Source organism: Pinus tabuliformis, chromosome 8 (assembly GCF_031772625.1).
Source record: "Pinus tabuliformis cultivar Carrire ecotype Pingquan chromosome 8, CPIR1, whole genome shotgun sequence".
In the NCBI taxonomy this organism is placed as follows: domain Eukaryota; kingdom Viridiplantae; phylum Streptophyta; class Pinopsida; order Pinales; family Pinaceae; genus Pinus; species Pinus tabuliformis.
In genome coordinates, this window is record NC_142294.1 from 1,089,206,108 (window position 1) to 1,089,231,419 (window position 25,312).

The 25,312-nt window shown below is 42.0% G+C and overlaps 1 protein-coding gene across 8 annotated transcripts in view; it reads left to right on the forward strand.

The window, feature by feature from the left end:
- Positions 1–25,312, forward strand: part of LOC149239145 (uncharacterized) — a 517,638-nt gene that overhangs the window by 18,061 nt on the left and 474,265 nt on the right. For all 8 annotated transcript variants that reach the window (XM_089373324.1, XM_089373327.1, XM_089373326.1 and 5 more), the window contains one exon: positions 20,693–20,863. In XM_089373324.1, the coding sequence (XP_089229450.1) occupies positions 20,693–20,863 (171 nt within the window). The remainder of the gene's footprint in view (positions 1–20,692; positions 20,864–25,312) is intronic.

The following is a 25,312-nucleotide window of genomic DNA, read 5'->3' on the forward strand; positions in this document are numbered from 1 at the left end:
TCTGAATGGATTTGGATTTCTTGGAGCAAATGTGTTTGGAAGCCTTGTCTTTCCAGAGCTCTGCTCAACCTTCAGCTTAGATATCTCAGTAGCCAACGACTCTATCATTTTAGTCATCTTATCTAATTTGGGTTCTGAAGATGAAGTAGAGGAAGAAGAAGCCTCACCTCTTTGCCTCCTTCTATTAGCATGACTTTTGAGCTTTTCTGCAGCCATGATATTAAATTCTACCTCTAGAGCTGCATCTTGCATTTCAGCTAGAGTGGCACATCTCCTTTCTCTCAAAAGCAGGCATAAATCAGAGTCAAAAGCATTAGCATAAGTGAGTTTGGCAGAGGTGGGGTAGGCTTTACTTTAGTTGGTATCTTACTATACATACGGTTAAATCTTTTATTAAAATCAGGCAATGATTCCCCATTCTCCCTCTTTATGTTTCCAAACTTTGTATGGTAATAGAGTAGATCTTTCTTATCCCCCCATTGCTTCAGGAATGCATCATCCAATGCTTCAATGTTTGCTATGGACCTATGGGGCAATTCTCTGAACCACTTTCTAGCCTCACCATCAAGGCTCTGGACAAACACTCTCATCCACACATCATCTTCACTAATATCTAGGTCATCAGAATAACTATAAAAGGACTCAAGGTGTTCTTCCGCTGTTACTCCCTCTGTACCAGTGAACTTGGGCATATATTTATGATATTCTCCTGCAGGCATGGCATTCAAAGGAACAAGCAAGACCAGGGGTCCATACCTAGCAGCTATGATTCTTTCCATCTTCGTGGGAGCTTGCTGACCTGCCATGACTGGAATAGGTGGAAGGATACTGGCAGCTTGAACAGTAGGAAGCAATAAAAGAAATGGCAGACACAAAGGAATATGATGGACTGTATGGGAGGCTTTATTTGGACTGAGATCCGAAGGGGAACTGACTGAACAAGGAGCTTTATGAATCTCTGAAGGTATTTCTTTACTAAAAATGCTAGGCTCTAAATCTTTAAACTGTATATCCTTAGCTAAAATCTTCTCTTGTAGAGATACATAAGATTTTTTAAGCTTACCTGATCCTGATGCTCCTTTCTGCGATGTTTTCCTTTGTTTAGCAATCTTCTCAAGGTCAGGCACTGGGTCAGCTGGTGATTTTTGAGGATTTCTCCAGGTATGCCTCACAAACTGAGCTAGAACTGTAACGTGGAGTCGCCACTAGGTTGGTCCTCCAGTAGAGTCGCCAGATAAATGATTACAACCAGAAATGTGTCCAGACTTTGTCTATCATCAAAGCTGGAGCTGTGTCATTCTCCTAGGGAAGCTGAGCTTCAATCTCTTCTCCCCGGCAACAACGCCAATCAATGTTATCACCCCAAGAAACTCTCCTAGGTTGTAGCTCGGAGATGCTCGGGAACATTACAAACTCAACTCAATGTTGGAAATGGATGAAATGGAAGGAATGATGGTTGTTCAAGCCAGATAACCACTTCTACTATGCTTAACTCCAGACATGCATAAACACCCCCAGACTACAAGGCTTTAGACCACCAATTACTCACAGTTCAGAGATTGGGTGAATATGGAGAATACTGACCACACCAGCAGATGCACAAGACCTTGTGATGGTCGACTGCAACCAGTAAAGAGGTCTGCAAATATAATTCCCTAGTGTACAGACAGGATGACAACTCTCTGTCACTAAGTGAAAAGAAACCTGAATAACTCATTCACTGATACATACAAGACTTTAACACAGAGGTAGGATGACAACTCCTCTAATGCTAAACATCAAGAGTTCAGGAAAAACCGCATATCAGGCACAGCCTGGAACATAATAGAAATGGAAAGTGAGCAATTAACAGCAAAAGAAGCTTGTATTAGCTGAAAATGAAGACGAGACACTGCAAGTATCAAAGTAGTTACAGTCTCTAGAAGTTGAACCTTACATCAAAACAACAACCATCAACCCTGATTACATCTTGTTTTTGGGTATATATAGATTTTTATTACAAAGGCGCTTAGCCATTCTAAGTAGGGAGGGGTCATAATTGACCACCAACTGCTTTAACTGCCTGATGGAGTTTCTGGTGCGATTGCTTGCTGTAGTTGATGGATGTGATCTTTTCCTGCGCTCTGTTGTCCTCTCGGGCGGGTGGAGTGTCGTGCAGAATGAAATTCCATAACTATTCAATGCCTTCACCTGCTCGGGCCCTGTCCTTTTCTTTCTCAGCCATACTGTCTGTTGAAGGCAGTTGTTGGAGAGCAAATGCACCGGGTACTGGTAAACAGGTCACCTTCATCCTTCGGGCGCACGGAATGGTCAGGGCGAGTGGACTGCATGGCGAATGTACGAGCAGGACGGAGGAGGGAAATCAGCCGTCAGATCAAGCGGATAGACGGTGGGGATCGCTCGGCGGGGACTATCAGGAAAATGGGGCGGAATGAACGCGGGCCATTGGATCTCGGGTGGCAGATCCAACGGTCATCAGGCGGAGGAGACGTACGGGAGTTAATGGGCGGGGACAGAAAATGGGCGGTAAGTGGTATTGCCCACACCACTGTTGAGGGTTGGGCGGTAAACGTACAAGGGAGAGCGATCCCACTCGGAGCGTGACACGTGGCAGCGGAAACCGCTCTCCATCGCGCGTTAACGAGCTGTCACTTCGCGGGCGTGGGAAGAGCAAGCGCCGTCCGATTGGAGATGATCAGGCGGTGGGGATTTAATTGCATGGGTCAGTTTGTTTGATGGAGGGCCGTTGGATTAGGGTGACGGAGGTCAACATCCAAGGCTACGGCAGAAGGGTCTGTGAGGGCACGCGGTTGTATGGGCACAGGGTTATGGGGTATGGGATTAAGCGTTCAGGGCTTAAGAACAATGAAGCGTATATGGTTTTTTAACAAAAGGGCGTAGGAAAGGTGGATGAAGGGAGAGGGAAAGGGGTAAAGGAGAAGATGAGGATGACCATTACGGGGTTTCTCTGAGCACATCCAAGAACCGAGTTTGCCTCTGGCCCTGGAGAATCCATGTTATATAGCGGAGCTAACAATACGTATACCACCTTAAATACCTATATATATATGATAAATCCTTAAACTAAAAGAAAATGTTAATTTTAATTTACAAATTATATTTAAAATTAAAATTAATAAAATATTAATATAAATTAATTAAAATTATAAACTAAATAAATCAAATTAATTTATTAAAATAATAATAAATTTTAATTAAATCAAATCCTACGTATTCAAAATAAAATCCATAAAATCAAATGAGATTTGATTTTTATAAAAAGTTACACGTAACAAAAATAATGACACGGAGATGGGAAGAAGGCGGTGAGCAGAGAAATAAAAAGAGAAGAAAATCTTGAGGAAGGGGAGGTTGAGAGAGGGAAATTTCTAAGAATCTTACTTACTGAGAGGAAGAGTTCAATTGTTCTTAAGTTTTTGGGCAAGGGGGACCAGATTGCGTCAATTGAGCCGCACTTTGGGACTGAGTACCTAGGTTGTACCTAGTTGGCTGGGTGGTTTTGGTCTTTTGGTAATGGGAGCTGGAACGGGAACAGGGGCAACAGGAGCAAAGAAAATTCTTCTGAAGCATCTTCAACCACAGTAAACTAAGTAAGTACTCGGCAGCGAATCAATGAAATTTTGATGTTATGAATTCTGTTCAAGTTCATAAAATAGTTTCCATATTTTGTTGAAGAAAAATGTATGAGTAAATCAAGACCTTAAAATCTTGTTGAATAAATTAGAGCCTCACAGGGTCAGTTGGAGAACACACATAGAGACAGCATCACTTGAGCTAGATTGAAATTCTGGGGCATGGTTTGCTGAGAATTTCAGAGTAAGCTTCTAGTGCAGAGAGGGGCAGTTCGGCAGAGGGACTTCAGTCCAAGGCTGAGAATACATAGCAGAGAGGCAACACAACACCAGGGAGAGACAACGCAGCTCCAGAAGGGTGACACAGAGGCTAGAGGAGCTGACGTAGTCACTTAGAGGCAGCGCTGGGGTTTCTGTGAGGCAGATCGAGCAACAGTTCAGTAGATCGATTTCTGAGCTGGGAAGGCTCACTGGGAGGGTGACACAGCTCCTAGAGGAGGTGACGCAGTTCCAGCACAGAGCTTGGAGCAGCCATCGCTGCACAGCACTGGGGACAACGCAATCACTTGTGGGGTTTGTTCATCTAGTTGCTAGATTCACCAAAATATCCGTCTTTAGATAGAAGTACTTCTGTTGAGTTTATTCTCTGTTGGGTGAGTCAAATTTGGCACCCTAGTTGTATTTAGAAATCCGCTTAATAATAAAACCCTCATGTTTGCTGCATCGGTTTTCCCACATTGGGTTTTTCCAAGGACGTGTTGTCCAAAAATAACGGTGTCCCTTGTGTGTTTGTCTCATTTGTCATTTCAGTTTATGATCTGTATGTCAGTGTAGTCTACAATAGTGTTTTTCATCACTGTTTATAAATTAAATAACTTGTTGAATGAAATAACAAGAGATGCTAAATCAATCACTGCAGTAGGATTTCTATTTGTAAGATTAAGAAATTTTCGTATGGTATCAGAGCATTGTAGATCATAGGATATTGAAGCCATCAACCGGGAGATCCAGCAAATCTATTGCAAAGAGGCAGCTGTCTTGAATGACAACGTTGTTCCAGAGCTAGAGACGCAGAGTGAAAATGACACAGTGCGGAAGAGGTAACGTAGAGGCTCACGCAATGCCTGCGTCAGCATTCTGAGCTAGGTGAGGGTGACGCAGCAGTTGCGTCAGCTATCTATGCCATCCAGAAGCAGAGAGGGGCAAATCAAGCCCATGCAGAGCCACATCATCTTTTTGGACCAGTAAGGGGTGACATAATGGCCAGGAGGCGCTGATCTAGCTCACGCAGTGACTGTGCAGAGCCTGAGGAGCTTAAATTCTTCAGTTGCTGGTAGGACCTTATTGCTGTTGGTGCAGAACAGTGTCTGAGGAGACTGAACCAAGGTAGAGGGAGTCACTGCCTTAACAGATTTCTTGCCAAAGAAATCTAGGTCCGGGTTGCTGAGCAGCAGCAAAGGAGGATTGGAGAGGAGTGATTCGACATTGTTTGGTGGAAGGATTTCCGTGAAGGAAATCAGGACTCAGAGGGAGTCTAGAGGGAACTTGTTCCTTAGAGATTTGTAGCGCCAAAGAAATCTAGATCCGAGTTTTGCTGGGCATCAGCAAAAGGGGGAGAAGAGAACCTGTTCGACACTCATTTGAGCAGAGATGTTAGTTAATTGACTAAGGGATCAAGACAGATTGGATGGAGCATCCAACTTTGTCATCTAAAAGGCCAGGATCTTGGCAGTCTTGGACAAGAATCGCGTCAAGGATTATGCCTTGAAGGTGGTTGTTGTTCCGCTTGATGTTGATCCTCTCAAGAAATACAAGGAGGCTCAAGAAAAGGTGAAGTGCATGATCTTGGACGGGGTCAAGGATCATGTGATCCCACATATTGCTGAAAAGGACACAGAAAGGGAGATGTGGGAGGCCTTTACTACCTTGTATGAGGCAACTTCCGTCTAATGGAAGATGTTGCTTGAGAACTAGCTAAGACAATATCAAATGCAAAAGGGAGAATAAATCGATCCCTTCCTTCTCAGGTTGCAAGGGATTCGAGACTAGCTGACTTCCGTGGGGTCTACACCAGATCCTGAGTTCATGGTCAGGACTGCCCTGAACGCAGTCACTGAAGACTAGGAGACCTTTGTCCAGAGCATCTTGGGCAAGGCTTCTCTCCCTAGTTGGGAGGAGATGTGGGCAGCTCTTCGACATGAAGAGATCAGGCGGTTAACCAAGGCAGGAAGTAGCGGCAAAGGAATCAGAGTCAAGGAGGAAGAGGAGGATGCAACTCTCGCATCAGCGGGATAGCAAGGGTAGCAGAAGAGGAAAAAGAAAGACATATCCAAAGTTAGATGCTTCAAATGTGGGGAACTGGGACATTTCGCCACTCAGTTCCCTTGGAAAAAGGGCAAGGAAGAGAAGTCTAACTCAAAGGCTGTTCCAGCGAAAGTTGACAAGGAAGACAATGATGAGGATTGCGCCATGAGTGCTCGTGCACCTCTAGAGAAGAGGTGGGGTGACATTGAGTTGTAGTCGGGAGGACTACACAAAGGGAAGGATCCTTGAGGTGCCCAAACTCTTGGATCACATACGGCTACGGGAACCCTTAATGACCGTAGCAGGATGACAGGGGTCAGTTGGTGCGAGGGATGATGGAGCGGTAGTGGCAGAGCTAGAATGCCAAAGCTTGAAGCAGCGTAGTGGAGTGTTGCAACAGTGCGGAAGGCACAGAGCAGATACAATAGCATCGCATTAGCATCAGAGGGTCAGCACAGATTAGCAGCAGAGGTAGCTTCAGCGTCAAGGGGCATCCAGATTTTGGGTGGCTTTTCAGTTGCCTACTTCTCAGCAACTGAGTTGCAATGTAACAGTTAGCAGTGGCAGTGCTATGGGCAGCATGATGCAACATATTGAGAGGGAGTTGCATGTCATGTCCCTTCTCACAAACATTAGTCACAGGGTGCAGCTACACATTTTTGGCACAATTTTGACTTAGGAGGAGGACCCCACACTTAGACTTAGGAACTTTGGGGCAAATTCGACTTTATTTAGTAGCTAGTATAATGTGGGGGCCACCCACATGGGGAATTCGAATTTGGCCATTCGATATGCTTGGAGGGAAATCGAATGGGTGGATGGAGGGGCCCAAATGAGGTTAAGGAGGCCCAAGGGAATATAAGGAAGGATCAACTCTCATTTTGGACTATCTTCTACATTTGCAAACAAACACTCACTTGTACGCTTTGCTGTTTAGCAAGTCTACCGTCTGTTTAGCCACGAATCTCTCATGCAGGAGATTCAACCTCTACTTCGGGGGACCATTCGTGCTCGCCCTAGGGAGGCTGTTCTATAGGAGTTTCAGGGAGTCAGGGACAACAACACACTTTAGCCATCAGCGCAGAGAGGGAACTGCATATTCCTGGGCAGCCAGAAAACACGTAGGAGGAGTTGGAGGCTAGCAAGGGGATTCATTACTTGTTGGGAGATCCGGGCACTGAAGAGGCAGCATAGTGTAGGCATTTTTGTTGGAGTTTGCAGCTAGGTGGACCAACACATCAGTTAGTCGTATTTTTGAGTAGAGGGACAGTGCAGAGGTCATCTAACAACAATTCGTGGGGACTTGGGGAGCAACTGATCTTGGCCAAGAGCCATCCGGGGAGCTAGGGGTTGAATAGCATAGATAAAACTGGCCAATGTTACTTGGGAGCGGGAGCGGGAGCGAAAACGGGAGCAGGAGCGACCATTTTCAGAAGCTCCCGGTTTTGGAGCGAATCCGGGAGCGATTTTTTAAAAATATATATATATTTTATATTTTTTAATTTTTGATACATATATGTCAACAAAAACATGTAGAATGATGAATTAGACATAAAAAACATAAAAAAACATAGATTGATCATTGAACCATATCACATCATCATCTAGAAATTATAATCGTCATCAACCATGTCCACAAGTTAGTAAAATACATATTACAACTGCAACATATTGAGTCTTATAAATCATGATTCATCAAATTCAATCTTAAAGTTTCAACTTCAAGCTTTCAGAATTGAAAATTCAATAACATTTATCATCATTGATCACCAAAGTTGTACTTGTAAGCTAAGTTTAACCATTACAAGAAGTAATATCGAAGATATTTCTAAGTCCTAACTTCTAACTGTTAACATGATATGAAATGTTAAAAATTTATAAAATGAAACATGAATAATGAGATGAAATGAAACAACTTTAGTCTTTCACAAAGCATCATATTCATAATTCACAATCATTACCAATGAGTTATAATTGCCAAGGCCCAACTTCAAACTTCAAATTTTCATTGTCACAGTGATATAATGTTTACAAGAAATATCATTATGATATGAAAGAGTCAAGAGTCAAGAGTCAAGGACTCAAAACTCAACAGTTATGAAAACTAAAGTCTAATAGAAACTAAAAAAGACAAGTAAACTGTAAATCTACATGTGGCCCTTGCCACGAGAGTCTCCAGGAGTATAAGCAGGTCGTGGTGGTCTTCTAGGAGTCTCCCGCACAGACCGACGACCAGAACTAGAACCTCCATGCGAGGGTGTAGATGGAGGTGGCGACAACAAAGGAACAAGACTCGGACCTCGAGCACTGCTACTGGATGGTGGAGGTGGAGGTGGAGGTGGCATGGCTGCTGCTTCATTTTCATCCCTTACAAGTTCCTCTTCTAGTTCTTCAATATGTACAATGCCATCCTCCAAATTGTCATCTTCTGGGTGATTGTCCCAAATTTTATATGTGGGATCCTCATTAGCCCGATCACAGTAATGACTCAACAACCTCAAGTTGTAGTGCACATAAAGCAAGCTTTCTGCTCGGTTTTCATTGAGTCTGTTTCTTTTCACATTATGTATATAGCTGTAGGTGCTCCAACACCTCTCTGTAGAAGAAGAATTTACAACCTGTGAAAGAACTTTTTTTGCCAATTTTGGCAAAAGTCCGTGGCCGCCATATGTTTCCCACCATGTGAGAGATTCAAATTTATCTTTGTCGTCCATTGCATGGAAGTTACCATACAAACCAGTGCCACTAAAGTATTTGCCTATTTCAAGGCGCACAGCTGCACATTCCTCCCTGTCAGGTACCAACTTTTCTAATGCTTCCAAATATCCTTTAGTTACCTCTAGATCTAAATGGGGTTTGGTCCTAACCCCACCCCCTGCTGCAGGTTGGCCCAACCAAGATGTAGAGTAGTATTTTGGCATAAGGATATACGCCAAGCAATGTAGTGGAAGATTAAGCCTATTCCACCGTTCACACACACAATCATGAATCAGTTTGTACAAGTTGGGATCTCTATTATGAACAATGTCTTTTATTCCCCCCAACATGGTATCCATTTGCTCATACACCTCGCCAATCACTGGTTTGTCTGTATCTGCAAACCGAATCATGTGATAAATTGGCTTGGTGAAATCCAATACCTGCCTCACACTTGTCCAAAACTGCCCATCAAGAGCGGCCTCCTCCACCATTTCAAAACCTCCCATGTCAGCTGCATTTGTAGCCCTTTCCTTTAGTACCTGCCAATGTGGACTTGATACCATGCTAGCTAATGCCTCTCTTACCTTCAAAAGGCGCCTGAAGGTGAGGTAATAGCTACCAAATCTAGTCTTCGCAATCTTCAGCAACTCCAATCTCGAGTGACTGCGGAAAAGGCCATGGGTATTGCTATGATTTGTAATAAATTTTATCATTTGTTTGCCTTTCTTGTACAAATTACCAATCCATTGGTATTGTTCATTTTTGTTTTTGACAATATCATGCAACAAAAGGTTCAATGTGTGAACCAAACATCCAGACCAAAATATGTTGGGGTATTTATCCTCAATAATTGCTCCTGCTGCCTTACAATTAGGATCATTATCAGTGATGACTTGGATGACATTGTATGGGCCAATACGCTCAATTGTTTCGAGTAATGCTTCTGCAATGTTGATGGCGGTCTTGAACTTGTCTGAGTAATCATGTGTAGCTAGAAAGATGGGACCACTAACAGACACAACAAGAACACTTATCAATGGCTTGCCTTTTACATTTGTCCATCCATCAGATACAATGGACACCCCATGGTCAGTCCAAGAACTTGTCATTTTATTCAAAGAATGTGATATTTTTGCTTTTTCATGATCAAGGCCAACGGTTCTTGCCTTGTCATACCCAGGGCTCTTGTATCCTTTAGGGGCATCATTTATGGCAGAAACCATTTCGTGCCAATAAGGTGAGCGAAGAACATTGAATGGTATCCCACATGCATAGAGAAACCTGAAAACTTTTGAATCCACATCATTCCTACATCCCTCATCAAGGAAATCTGATATGGTTCTACGCCTTAAAGATGATGACCCTGTGCCTCCATGTCCATATCCACTGCCTTGGGAGGATGCTGAAGGAGTTCTTTGTGATTGTGAGCTTGGTTCAAAGAAACCCCTTGATTTTTTTGTTCTGTATTGAGCTTCCTCCTCTTCCCTTATGTATTTGGCTCTCTCCGCTGCTGACACCGCTGTACAAGTTTTGATTCCTATTTGTTTCTCTCCATCCCATGGCCTTTTCTCGCAGAGGTGTCTTCTAGCATGGGTGTATGAACCTGTGTAATCAGTGTTGCAATGGGGGCAATGAAATTTAGTGGTTCCACCCCCTCTCCCTGTTTTAGCCCTGTTAACATATTTCCACAATGGAGTTTGGTCTTGTTTAGTTTTTTGAGGGTCATGTTCACCCTCCTCCAGCTCCTCCTCACGGGGGTTTTCACCCATTTGACTCTCTCCGGCTTCTTCATCCCCCTCTTCAGTTTGGGGCTGGCCCCTCCGTTTCCTACTCTCCAGCACCATAATAACCATAAAAGGGACCAGGAAGAGGAAAATGCCAAGAGCCAGGTCCATGGTGTTTGATGTTTGTAGGGTTTTGATTCTTGAATCTGCAAATTAATTTAATTTATTGGGATTAATTAATTTAATTTATTAATTTAATTTAAATACATGATTTTTAAACTCAATAAGCTAAATTAAATTAACTAAATTACTACCTAACCAGCTAAACTAACTAAATTACTAAGTTACTTACTTCTGCAGGCTTGCTCCTCGCTCCTTGGCACTTGCTCCTCGCTCCTTGGCACTTGCTCCTCGCTCCTTTGCTCTTGCTCCAGCTCCAAACTCAAGCTCAATGAAGTAACAATGAATATTTTTTTGGCCCATTGGCCTTTTAAAACCAATTTATTTATTTATTTATTTTATTTTATTTTATTTTATTTTATTTTTTTTTTCGGGTCTGCGGAATTTTTTTCCGCCGACCCGCTCTCGGCCCCGCACGAATCACTCCCGGAGCGATTTTTAACGCCCGGGAGCGATCGGGGAGCGATCGCTCCCGAGCGTTAAAAATTGCTCCGGGAGCGCCGGAGCGATCGCTCCCTATAATGATTCCTAACAGACCAGGGAGCACAAATTTTTTTGAGGGTGCGCGCTCCTGAAAATCGCTCCCGTCCGAGAGCGATTTTGGGAGCGCGCTCCCGAGTCGCTCCCGCCCGGAGCGCGATTCGGGAGCGGGTTCGGGGGGGCGCTCCCCCGCAACATAAAAACCAACATTTTGGAGGAGTTTGTAGAGGGATTTGTAGGCAATTTCCTGCAGGTCGAAATTGGCAGCTATAGCTGGGGAGAGGCTCCAAGGGAGTCGAAAATATGAAGTCAAAACCAACTAAATTCCCTTTTGGGTTTTTCTAGATTTTGTCCAAGGAGTCCGGGTTAAAAGCACACAATTTTCTGGGATGTTTTTGCGTACATTCTGGCTAGTCGAAGTTCAATAGTGCAACAGTTTACTGGGGCAATGCAGTGCAGAGCGTTGCAGCAGCTGGGTAGCCTTCAGCTCAGCCATTTTCCCACCTGGGGTTGGTCTTTCTTGTTCATTGGGACAAGCCCAAGTGCACCATTCTAATATATATTGTATCTAGCCTGTAGATTTTTAATAATATGGTTCAACAGTTCCTTACTTGCAACATTTCCATGGATGTTTAATGTGTGTTTCATTGTTTATATTCTGTTGCACCGTTTATTTGATTAGTACCACTTGCATTCCTACTTAGGAACATTACACTGCAATACAGATGCAACAGTGACAGTGTCAGTGTCATGGGCAGTAGTACAGATTGCAGCAACGTAGTGGATGAGAGGTAGTAGGCCGAGCATCAGCAGCGCAGAGGACCAATGTCGTGGATCAGTGTGATACTTCCGCTGAGAAGTATTGCTAGAGCACATTCCTCGCTAAGAGGGAGTGTTGATTTTTGGGTAGCATCGGATGTGCTCTAGCTCCAAAATTTTGTGGAGGGGCTAGGACACATGAGATCTCCAAGACCCATAAATTGTTTGGAGAAATTCCACCTGAATTGTAATTTATTAAAATAATTAATATTTTTAATGTGGTTCCTAAGTCTAAACTTAGGAAAATTAAAATATTAATGGGTAATAATGAAAATATGGGTGAGAAGCTTCTAAGAGACAAGGATCAAGTCTAATTTAAGCTTAGTCGTTGATTAGAGATTAGATCACGACCGTTGATTTCTCAATAGGAAAAGTATAAAAGGAGGTTTGGGGTCAGTTGGAGAACACACATAGAGAGAGCAGCACTTGAGCTAGATCGAAATTCTGGGGCGTGGTTTGCTGAGAATTTCAGAGTAATCTTCTAGTGTAGAGGGGCAGTTTGGCAGAGGGACTTCAGTCCAAGGCCGAGAATACATAGCAGAGAGGCAGCACAACACTAGGGAGAGATAACGCAGCTCCAGAAGGGTGACGTAGAGGCTATAAGAGTTGATGCAGTCACGTAGAGGCAGTGCTAGGGTTTTTGTGAGGCAAATCAAGCAGCAGTTCAACAGATTGATTTTTGAGCTGGGAAGGCTCACTGGGAGGGTGACACAACTTCTAGAGGAGGTGACGCAGTTCTAGCGTAGAGCTTGGAGCAACCATCGTTGCACAACACTGGGGACAGAGCAGACACCTGTGGGGTTTGTTCATCCAGTTGTTGGATTCGCCAAAATATCTGTCTCAGGATAGCGGTTCTTCTGTCGGGTTTATTTTCTTTTGGGTGAGCCGGATTTGGCACCCTAGTTGTATTCTTACACTTTTATTGTTGAGATTTCAATGGCCGAGATGAAGTCTCTAATCACCTGCTAATATTAAAACTTGACTTGATCCACTTTCTAGAACATTCTCACCCATATTTTGATTAATACCCATTAGTACTTTAATTTTCCTAAGTTTAGACTTAGGAACCCCATTAAAATATTAATTATTTTAATAAAATACAATCGCTAGAGCACATCCGATGCTACCAAAAACTAACACTCCATCTTAGCGAGGAATGTGCTCTAGCAACAATGTCCAACTGCATGCTGCTCTGTCTCTAAAGCATCTCCTTTCCGCATTGTTGCTGCCACCAACACTGTGCTGCTGCTATTATTGTACTGCTGCCCATGACACTGCCACTGCCACTGCTGCATTTGTACTACAACTCCCTTTGCATCTGCTGCTAACACTGCCACTGCTAGCTTTGCACTGCGTCATTTTCCAATTGCTGTTGCTCAGCAATGGAAAAGCATCCGAAATTTTTGAACTAACTGTGTTCATCATAATACCATGTGAATGTTGGAACCTGACTGCCACTAGTCTCTGACCCTCTGATTCTTTTGCGCTGCTGCTGACTTCTGCACTGTGCCATTTGCATTGTTGCCAACCTTGATCTGCGCTGATCAGTTGCTGGTCTCAGGCTACTGCATCTGTCTCTCCAATCATCCCATTGCATCATCTGACACTAAGCCCATCTTGCTACTACTAAATCTTGGGCTCCCGTAGCAAGGAATTGATCCAAGAGGTGGACTCCTCAAGGATCCTACCCATATGTAGTCCTGTCGACTACAGTTCAATATCGCCCCATTTCTCTCCTGGAGATGCGTGGGCACTCATGGCAAACTCATATTCGTCAGTTTTTGCTAGAGCAACCTTAGGATCATGTTTCTCATCCTTATCCTTTTGCTTCAAAGGATACTGGGATGCAAAGTGGCCCATCTCACCACATCTGAAACATTTCACCTTCGAAATGTCCTTCCGTTTCTACTTCTGTTGTCCCTTTGATGCTAGAGCTGCGTTCTCCTCCTCCTCCTCCATAGTATTTGTGCCACTCCCACTACTGCCATTGAGGTTGACCTTAACCAGATCCCTCCTTAATTCTTCCTGTTGAAGAGCTACCCACATCTCCTCCCATGAAGGTAGTCTTTCCCTGCCCAATATACTTTGGACGAAGACTTGCCATTCATTCGAGACTCCATTCAGGGTTGTCCTTACCATCGCGGTAGATTGAGTAGTAGACCCCACTGCAGCAAGATGATCTCTGGGGTCTCGAAGACGTTGAAGATAGGAGTTAACCCCTTCTCCCTTCTGCATCAATGTCCGCTGCAACTTTTGTTCTAAGTACATCTTCCGTTGTTCAAAAGAACCTTCATACAGTGAAGACAAAGCTTCCCACATTTCTCGGGCTGTATCTTTGCCCTGCAAGTGTGAGACCACATGATCTCAAACTCCATCGAGTATGAACCTCTTCGCCTTTTCCTGCTCAGCCTTGTACTTCTTCCTTTGATCATTGTCCATGGGAACAACCACAACACTCTTGACGTATGCTTCGAGATCGTACTCCTCCAGAACAACTAAGATTCTGGTCTTCAAAATGACATAGTTGGAAGCTCCTTCCAACCTGTCCTAGTCTCTGAGCCCATGTGATGCCATCTCACCCAAACTTTCAAATTGACTTCTCTAGTCACTGCGCAACACTAGTCTGCTGCCCGGCAAGTGAAAAATTTGAACTTTTGATGAGAAAAGTCCTCTGAGGAGAAAATTCCCCTTTTATGTGTCTTCGCTCTTTTCCAACGGATTTCTGCCCCGGCAGGAACTGCGCCCTTCAAGCACTGCGCTGAGGCTCTACGTCACTCCCTCTGCCTCTGCAAACTCACGAACCAGAAACCATACCTCTTTATCGACTCTCTCAGAGAGAGATTTCCTCGGAATCTCTACTTTCTCGGCACAGGACTGTGCAATCCTTTCAAGGGGATTTTAATTGCTGTCAAATGCAACTATTGGCCTCTCTTCTCAGGGTTGGATCTACTCTTCCTGTTCCAAAATCAATGCTCTAATAGCATGTGAAAATTCCTGCACTCAAGGAACCCCTACTGCAACAAAAACTGAATTTACTTCTCCTACTTGATTTTAATATACATTATCAAGTTATTTTTAGAATACTGAAGTAAATTACTTCTGCATCCTACACCAGTTTAATTTGATTACATGAAACAAGAAACAGAGCAAAGAGCAAGATACATAGGACAATTAGTTTTGGACAAAATAGTCCCGAAAAAGCCCAATGCGGGAAAACCGGTGCAACAACTCTGAGGGTTTTATATTATTAAGTAGTACTTTTGAATATAATGTTGGATGCCCTCCTGGAAATCCAGTGACAGAGAAAAATATAATGGCGAAAACTAAGTGAGATTACCTCACTTCACCCGACAAATTCCGATTGATCCGGTGGAAAAACTGGCTAACCCCGGCTATCTTTGCACTGGCCCTGCATCAACGTTACAGGCTTTGCGTCAGCCCTGCGTTGTCTCATCTAGCTCCTGGAGCTTCTGTGTCAACCTCTCTCGGCTGTTCTGGCAGCTCCTCGACAGTTTCAGCTTTTTGCGTGAGCGTAGCTTCTGCTCTGTGTTGGCCCTTCTGGCTTTGCGTTAGGCTTGCATGGGCCTATATTGGCCCAACGTCAGTCCTTCTAGCTGCTGCGCTGCCTCCACTAGTGGCTCTCTACCTCTCTATCCAATATTCTCGAACTATCCCTGCCCCTTTGCTGCTGAATGATCACTCAGTTCGAATTTCTCAGCTTCCTAGCCCCAGACATCGAACTCCACATCAATTCGTTTTCTCCGTGTGTGTTTCTACATGAACCCCAAGCCTCCTTCTTATACTTTTTTTCGTTGAGACTGCAATGACCGAGATTAAGTCTCTAATCAATAGCTAAGATTAAAACTTGACTTGATCCGCTTTCTAGAACATTCTCACCCATATTTTGAGTAATACCCATTAGTACTTTAATTTTCCTAAGCTAGACTTAGGAACCCCATTAAAAATATTAATTATTTTAATAAAATACAATCCGGGTGGAATTTCACCAAACGATTTCTGGGTTCTTTAGAACTCATGTGCTTTAGCCTCTCCACCAATTTTCATGGCTAGAGCACATTTGATGCTACCAAAAACTAACATTTTATTGACTGGAATATGACATTACATGCCAAATCTAGATTAGATACTATTAAAATACCAACAAGATATTTGAATGGCTGACAATAGCTCCTCCAACATTATGCCCTTGCAAGAGATTTGATTGACTTCTCATCTTCACCACGTTAAGCCCAATGAGTAGAACTGATTTGATCCCTCCTCTCTGAGTGGCTAGGGTATATTTCTCAATACCAAAACCCCTCCTCACTAGATCAACTAGGGTGTAATGCTGACCACCAAAACTAACCCTCTACATTGTGGGCTCTCACCGAAACAAGCTCTAGGAGCTCAAATCAACAACAAAAAAGAACAATAATCCCCAATGCATGTGTAAGGAGACTACTCTCATCTTCTTTAATAGTCATGGACTATCGAAATACCATGGGTCGAGTCTAAATACCATGGATATTTTCTTCCTTTATTAAAGTGACTTATAGGGGAACAACTAGGCGACTAAGCTCACCTTGTGTGAATTTCCTCATAACGTTCAACACCCAAGCATGATTATGAATATACTTGCACTCTTGCACAACATCTTGCATCCACTCCAACTTCCCAATGTCCTCTAGTATCAAGTCTATGCAATGGGCATAATGTTGGGATATTTGGCACAAAGCAACCTTCCAGTTGCCACATAATTTTCTGCATTGTCCGTGATTACTTGGACAATATTTGCAACCCCAACTTCCTTGACCACATCAACCAACAATGTAAAAATCAAATGTTCATCTTTTACATGTGTAAATGCATCAATGAAATTTAGGAACATGGTTCCTTTAGGGCAAGCTACGACAAAATTTTTTATTGTCCTACCCCTCTGATCTGCCCACCCATTAGACATAATTGTACAACCTGTAAATTTCCATGAGCTTTTAATGCTCTCCAATTTTTCCTTGACACACTCAAGCTCCTCATCTAACTCTTTCCTCCTAAGTGCATTATAAGATGGGGCTTTGTATCCAGGGCCAACACTTGCAACGACATCATCCATGGGCTAATAAAAATAAGACTTTACATAGTTGAATGAAAGGTTGTTATGGTACCAAAACCTCCGCACTGCCATATCTGCCTCTTTCCTCTTATTTTCATTAAAACTCTCCAAGGTTGGTTGAGATCCTAGAGTTGTACGAGGACTGAAGACAGAATAGGTTATACTCCTGTTTTCCACAACACTTGAAGAGGAGTTACCAATACCTACACTTTGAATTTGTGGTTCACTTTGAGATGAAGATCTACCTATCCCAACAATCTCATCCTTCCTTTTTGCCGTCTGAAAAGTTTCTTCTTTAATGGATTCCAATGCAGCTACCATTTTAGCAATGACTTCATCAGGGCAATTTTGACAACTTCCCACACCATTCCCAAGAATTCTAGCTAGGTGCTATTTTAGCCTGTTTATGCCTACATGCATTGTGGCATTGCAATACTTGCACTTGACATGGTGGACATTACCGACAATGAGTCATTGACCATGTGCCCATGCTGGACCATGAGACTTTCTAGTACCCTTTGGTGGCATGGTGACAAAATTTGGAAGAAAAAAATTAATTTTTAAAAATTGTTTTCTCAGTTTTGTTTCAATTTTTTTTGGTTTTTATTTTTTTAATTTACATTTTTTTTTGGGCCATGTGTGGCTGAGAAACTCAGCCACAGGGTCTCTCCTCAGCCCGCAGGCCTTGTGGCTGAGCTTCTCAGCCACACATGGGCCCTGTGTGGCTGAGAAACTCAGCCACAGGGCCTGTGGGATGAGGGGACTCTCTCCTCAGCTCGCAGGTCTTGTGGCTGAGTTTAAATTGAAATAAAAAAATTGGGCCCCAAAAAAATGTAAATTAAAAAAAATTAAAAAACCAAAAAAAATTTAAATTGAAAACAAAAAAAATTACATGGAAAACATTCAAACAAGCAATCCAAAGTTTGTTCATGAAGCCTACTTGTTTGTGATGAAGCTGGGTCTGATTTGATGAAGCCTCCTTTAGCCTCCTCCAAGAGCTCCTTCACTGTGCAATGGAGTCACTCAACACTCATAGAAATGAGTCAAACACTCAAATGACAAGTGAATGACAAATGGAAGGGAGAGAGGTGCTTATAAAGCATTTTCTTGCCTCCAATTTCCCTTTCCCTCCACCTCATTTCCATATATATATATATATAAATTTTCAAATTGAGAGTTGACGGGTCGAATAAGGGTCTAATTCCAAACTCGCAAGTCCTATGTGGGTATCTGGGTTCAATATGGGTTTACGCGAGTACAGGTCTTAGCCGCGGGTTCTATGCGAGTGACCCATCTCACTAAAGAACCCATGGGTACTCGCGGGTCTTATACGGGTGGTGCTACACTGAGATAAACCCAAACTAGAGTAATTGTGAGGTTTCCACCCTAGGATCAAAGTGTGTGGACCAAAATCTCATAAGGAGACCAACTTTGTTTTGGAATGATGGGCCCAAGTGAAAAGTCCAATCTCTCTCATTGGTGGCGGAGAGGACAACCAAGAAGTATCCTTAGCCTAGGAGAGAAATTGGAGATTTGAGGAGATTGGCCCTAGAATTTTCGTGGCTTATCTACTATCAAGAAATTGAAAAGGTCAACATCTGAGAGAAGCGACCCCTACATTGATAGGGCTTCCATGAAACTCATTTATGCCTTCATTCATTTCTCTACTCCTCTCCATGTTGTCCATGTAAAAATTCCTAAGCCAGAATCCCTAATTACTTGATTAAATTATGCAAGTTATTTACTATGCTCTATGGTAAATATCGAAACAAATACATCTGCAGACTTCACTTAATTTACATATATGCGGAAACAAAATACTGAGCAAGAAAGGAAAATACAACACATAGGACACAATTATTTTTGGACAAATAGTCCCCGGAAAAACCCAATGTGGGAAAACCGGTGCAGCAACTTTGAGGGTTTTATTATTATGCAGGAGAAATTCTAAGTACAATTATGGGATGCTCAGCTAGCAATCTGATATAGAGAGAATACTGAACAAAAGACTAGTGAAATGATCTCACCCTATCACTGGAGAATTAGTGACTGATCCTGTTGCTCTGGAGGCTTTGTGTCACCCTCTGTGTGGCCTCTGTGCAGAACTCCATCACCTTGGGCAATTTCTGCGTCACCCCTCCTGGGTATTACGCTACCACTCCTCTGGATACTCTGCTGACTGAGAAATCGACCTTCAACCTCTCGGACTCACACCTCGACTTCTGGCAACTGAATTTCGACTTCCCTTAGCAGGAAACTCGACTTCCCCTCAAGGACTCGTTGCGTCTGCATCAGCACTGCGTGGGCCAGCGTCAACCTTCCTCTGGACGCCTTTTTGTTCTCCCTCTGCCTCGTACTCTTCGGAAATTCCTTCTTTTGGATTCTCACTGCCCCTTTGCTGCAAGATCTCCTCAATTGATTTTCCTCCTGAGAACTTCGCACTTCAGAAAATCGATTTTCTCAATCTCTCTGTGTGTTTTCCAAATGACTCTCATGCCCTTCTTATATTTTCATGTTGGACAACCAACGGCCTAGATTAAATCATAATCAAAGGCTCAGATCGTTTTGGCTTGATCCATGGTTGTTTCTAGAAGTTTCATCCCTGATTAGATTAATACCCATTAATATTTTAATTTTCCTAATTTTAGACTTAGGAACCCCATTAAAAATATTAATTATTTTAATAAAATCACTTATGGGTGGAATTTCTCGAAACGCTTTCTGGGTTCTTTGGAATACATGTGCCCAAGCCTCCTTGCAAAATTTGAGGCCTAGAGCACATCCGATGCTACGCCAAATCAACAGTTCAAGGCTTATGATTGTTATCTTTGTGATGTATAAGTACTCTTGCCCTAGAAACTATGGTTCTATGGATCCTAATATATCAATTTAATGATTGAATAATACATTCAAACTAGTTATGTTTTGATATCAAATATATATGCCTGGTATGTTGAAATATACATGTTTCCATATATTAAATTTTTTCATAAAACATCTAATCATTATTTTCTAAATTATATCTCTATATAAAGTTTCTATAAACATTTAATTATTAGTTTTTAAGTTCATTATATATAAATAAACATTTTGCTTTAACATTTTGCATGCAATTATTTGAATTTTTGGGGATAAGAATTAAAACTAGTTGAATTTTTGGGAATAAGAATTAAAGCTACTTTTGATTGGTGAAGAAATCATCTTCCCCAATTGTAAGAGAACATGTAAACAGCCCAAAAAACCAAGAGACATTTGGCAGAGTGGAAGTTTGTCTCCTTATAGATCACTAGTTGGTCATTTCAAGTAGCATAGTTTCCCTTCAATAACAGTGATGAGTCAACCTTTATTTATGGATAACAAGAAGTAATCACCATTCTCCATGCCAGTAAGAAAGAAAAGAAAAGAAAAAGAAAGGTTAAAAAAGAAAAAATAAGAAAAACCACCTTATTTGAAAGATGCATGTTGAGAACAAAAAGCTGTTGTGTAATCTTGAGTGTGTACTGTCGTCAACAATCACGTCTTAAGCTTGATGAAGTTTAGTTTGAATGAGGACTATCTAAGATTTTATGTAATGATGACAGTGGCGATAATACAGAGATATTCATCTGAATTTGTGTTATAATGTAATGGCATTAGCTTTACATAATGTATTTGACAATCTTCAAGTGGAAGCTTAATAAAGAGTGGGATGAATTATTCAAAATCTCAATAGTGGACAATAGATTGCATTTAATTTTGATTTGATTTGAATCAGGCATTAGTTAATGTATGTTGTGGAGCAGGTGGATGACAAATACCAGTATTCCCTGGATAACAAGGACGGTGGAGTATATGGATGGGTGAGTTTCGATCCCATGGTTGGCTTCTGGATTAATTTTCCAAGTCATGAATACCGAAATGGAGGCCCCACAAAGCAGAGCCTGACACTTCATGCTGGACCGATTTGTCTTGCTGTAAGTATTTTGAACATCTATATTATTCTATAGCTTTGTTGATACTCATTTGATTATAACCAGTCTGTAACACGTAGCTTTTCTCTCTTCCTTTCAGACCTTTCCAATGCAATGAATGTTTTTTCAGGGTGAGAACCATCCTCATATCAAATGCATTTATATGTGAACTTATATTATTTAGCATGTGATCGCTACACAAAATTAGAGAAGGATGACTAATTTGCTTTTTAATTTTAATTATGTCTTAAATAAATACAACTAAGAAGTCTTTTGATACTGAGAGGCACAAGATGCAATTTATCAATTTCCATTAGCAATTACAATGCTATTAGAGATAATTATGGTTTATCATGGATGCTATCTCATGTCCCTCTCTGTAAGCATGTTTGTAACATCAATAAAAAATGAGTATTATAGGAAGGAGCAAATTTTAAAGCAGAGTATCATTAGTTGAACCCTGTAACCATATGAAGAGATTCTGACTAATGTGGATCCCATGCAGAAGCAAAATCAATTAGAATGTTTTGAAGGTGATGACTTTAGATGCTCTTGTACCAAGGTGACACTTTGTCATCAAGGCTATCGCAATCTATTTCATTGAAGAGGACAAGTGGTTGATGTTAATTAGATTGTATTTGCTAAACCTAATGCGGTTAGAATGGATTTCCACCATTGCTGGACACAACTCTTTGGATAATTTTTTTTTCATTTTATCATTGGAGAAGAAGGTCAAGTGGCCATGCTATGACCAGATAGAAGATATTGGTAGCGAAGCATATAGAGGTATAATGATGGCTTTTGTGATCTCATCGTAATGAAACCAATCATATGGATGGATTCATTTTCTAAGAAGATAAGACTTGGTTTTGAGATCTTCAAGGAACACCTATTCATGGACCACCATATACAAAAAGTTGATCCATTGAGGACTTTGTCTGGTTTGAATTCAATAGCTTTAAATATTCATTTGAATATCCTTTTTTGTTAGTTGCATGTAATGGGTCCTATACCTAGGATAGTGAAATGTCACTTGTATCCAAAAAATGAATATGGTTGGTCTTTGGTACCAAATTGATATAATCAAATGTAGAGGAATGGAGAAAAAAAGCACAAGAGAAAATGCAAGAGTGCTTCAGCACACACTAAGTTCTCAATGGTTTAAAATTGTATAGAAAGTCTACATTCTTCATCCTAATTCTATGTTGCATGGGGAGATGACTCCACAAAAAGATGTGTACCCACCATTTTGGTGTTTTAGGGGCTTGGGGAGTGTTACCCACCAAAATTGGGTAACTCATAGGAGAAATTTTTTCTTCTTATTTGACATGTAGTCAACGAGCATCCCATTGAGACTCTACACTCTTCATCGTCATTCTATGTTGCATGGGGACATCACCCCCCAAAAAGACATTTACCCACCATTTTGGAAGATTTGGGGCTTGGGGACTATTACTCGCCAAAAGTGGGCAACCCATAGGAGAAATTTTTTCTCCTCATATGATAGCGAGCTAGCTAGTAGCTCCATGATGGTCAACATATAACACTATGCCAAAATTCTCCATACATTACTCTGGTAAGATATCCCTCCCATTTAGCATTTCTTCTTGAAGGAAGGTAGGTCATCTTTTGATAGGTACTCTAACCATTCTTGCAATCACGTTCTTTCATTTAATGTTATGGGCATATTGATATGGATCACGGGGAAAATGAGATGATTGACTGATCTTGATTGAATCCTTGTTCCCACACTTTACTTGGGAGATTAGCCTTTGACTGTAGTCCAATAGGACTTCCTATGAGGACTTAGGTTCTAGGAAGGGAACTACAAGGGAGGCACTGATTGATATAGTGCGTCCAAGGTACTCCATACTTACCACTTTCCATATTTCCCCACTGTCCATCTCCATTCTTTGGGTTGGTAGTCATTGATATTGGGATTGGCACCCTATATCCACATCCTCGAGTCAAGGCCCAAAAACATTGCCCAGAGGTTGATGTAGCTGAAATAAAGTTAAAACCATTTAAGGCCACAAAGTAAGAGAATGTACAATGCAAAAGATGGCTAGGATAATACATAGCGCATGGGAAAAAGCCTAGCATGAGCTCTAGCCCCCTCAACCATCCCCTATCTCTTTAAATCATTTAATGCCTCGTCTCAAATAAAGGAACTCTCAAATGTCCTAACCTTAATGAGCGAGAAGTTGCTAAATCCTAAAGGGGTATTAGAAAAGTAGAAATCAAGCTTGGGCTTTTGTGCTATGCACTAAATAAAGGAAAATCATTAAACTAAATGGTGCACAAGTGGGGTGGAAAAAGTAGGCTGAAGAAAGGGGTAGCTCATGCCACCACGATTGCTCCCTCCTTACATCATTACACTCAGGATGTTGGACCCCCTTTTGTTGGTTTCATGGTTGGTTCACCTTCCTTGAAGTCTCTCCCACTCCATGACTGTAATTAGCACACACACCAATGGATTGATGGGTTGACCCGAGACATGTCACTCCTCTTGGAAGCTTGAAACATCTAGTAGGGTTGTTGATCTAATTGTCCCTAACATAAGTGAGGTAACCTGTTTACAATTCTTGATATAGTTAAACATTTGAAGGTGAGTTTTGTGTGAAGTATTCATGTGCCCCTTGTTGAAGAAAGTATAACTAGGTTCGGTCTTCATAAATATGAAATGTACTTTTGATTCTTGTATTTTGTAAAAGAAAGAAAAATGATTATTATTATTATTGAGCTTGGGTTTCTTGCCCAAGAAATTTGTTTTATAGGTCAAGCACTAATTGAAAGTGCTTCTAGGATTGTCCTAGGTCAAGAAGTCAAATAGGGACATTGTCATAATATGAAGACCCCATCGGGCATCTTGTAAATTGTAAAAAGAATTATTTTTGTATTTTACTGAGCCCTCTAAGACCAAGTCGACCTGCCAGCCTGTCAAGTTGGCCTGCCAACCTGTAAAGTCAGCCTAGAAGCTGGAATCGTACCTTGGGAAGCATATATATAGGAGGCAATTCGACCTCATTTGGACATAATCAATCCTCTCTCTCTCCAGCGAAGTAAGAAACAGAAAAGGATAGCGAAGAAGGCAGAAGAAGAAGAAGAAGTGTCTTGGATCTCTCTCCCTTCATTTCTCTCCACATGTGCGAAGTGTTGAAGTTTCTAAGTTTACTTAGTTAGAAACCCTCCATGCACTTTATCTGATTTATTCCTACCTACTTGTTATTTTCCTTAACAAGTTATTTACAATGTAAATACTGAAAATAAACACCAGTGCATGCTCAACATATTACAGATCAGCAACTAAAAGAAATAGAAACAAACACACCATATGACACCATTATTTTTGGACTAATGTCCCTGGAAAAACTCAATGTGGAAAAACCAGTGCAACTATCTGAGGGTTTTCTTATTAAGCAATATCAGAGTACAATCTGGGTGCCGAAAATGGCCTACCCAATAGAGAATTTCCTTGGCAGTAATACCTCTCAGTTTTTGACAAATCTGCTGGTTGAAACCCCGGATAATCCCTCCGGCAGCTAGCAACACCAATCTGCCCCAGAAACCCCAGTGTCAGCCTCTAGGGACAGTGTCAGCCCCTCTCTGCCTCACGCTGGCCCTGCGTCACCTTGGATGGGTCTGTGTCAGCCCTCTGGCCCTCTGCGTCAGCAATGCTGGCCTCTCTGAAGCTCTGCGCAACTCCCGACTACCTCTGCGTGGCCCTGCGTGAGCCCTGGCTGGCTCTGCGTCACTCTCCTTGGTTGTTGCACTGCTCTCTCGGCACTATCTCTGCCTCTCCGTCTCTCTGTATTCAAATGCCCCTTAGCTGCATCTCTCGATCACTAATTCTATCTCTCTTAGCAAACCCCGCTCTAGAGAATAGAATGGTTGATCACTCTGGTGTATTCTCCAAGTGACCCTCAAGCCTCTTTTTATACTTTTCCTGTTGACATATCAACGGCCGAGATTAAGTCCCTAATCAATGGCTAATATTATGTCTGGTTTGATCCATGTCCTTTGGACCATTCTAACACGGTTTCATATTAATACATATTAATATTTTATTTTCCCTAAGTTTAGACTTAGGGACTCCATTAAAAATATTAATTATTTTAATATCTCCTAAACTGTTTAGAATTTGCCCAAACCCTTTTTGGGTATTGGAGGTCTCATGTGCCCCAACCTCTCCACCAAATTTCGTGGCTAGAGCACATCCGATGCTACCCAAATCAACACTCCCTCTTAGTAAGGACTGTGCTCTAGCAATACTCTTAACTGAGTATTATTCTGATCATCTGACGTCGGTCCTTGTGCTGATGCTAGGCCTGCGGCCCACCATCCTCTGCACTGCTGTATCCTGTACTGCTGCCCATGGTTCTGCCACTGCCACTGCTACATCTGTACGACAGCTACCTCTGCATCCATGTTGCTGCTGGCCCTTTCTCCCAC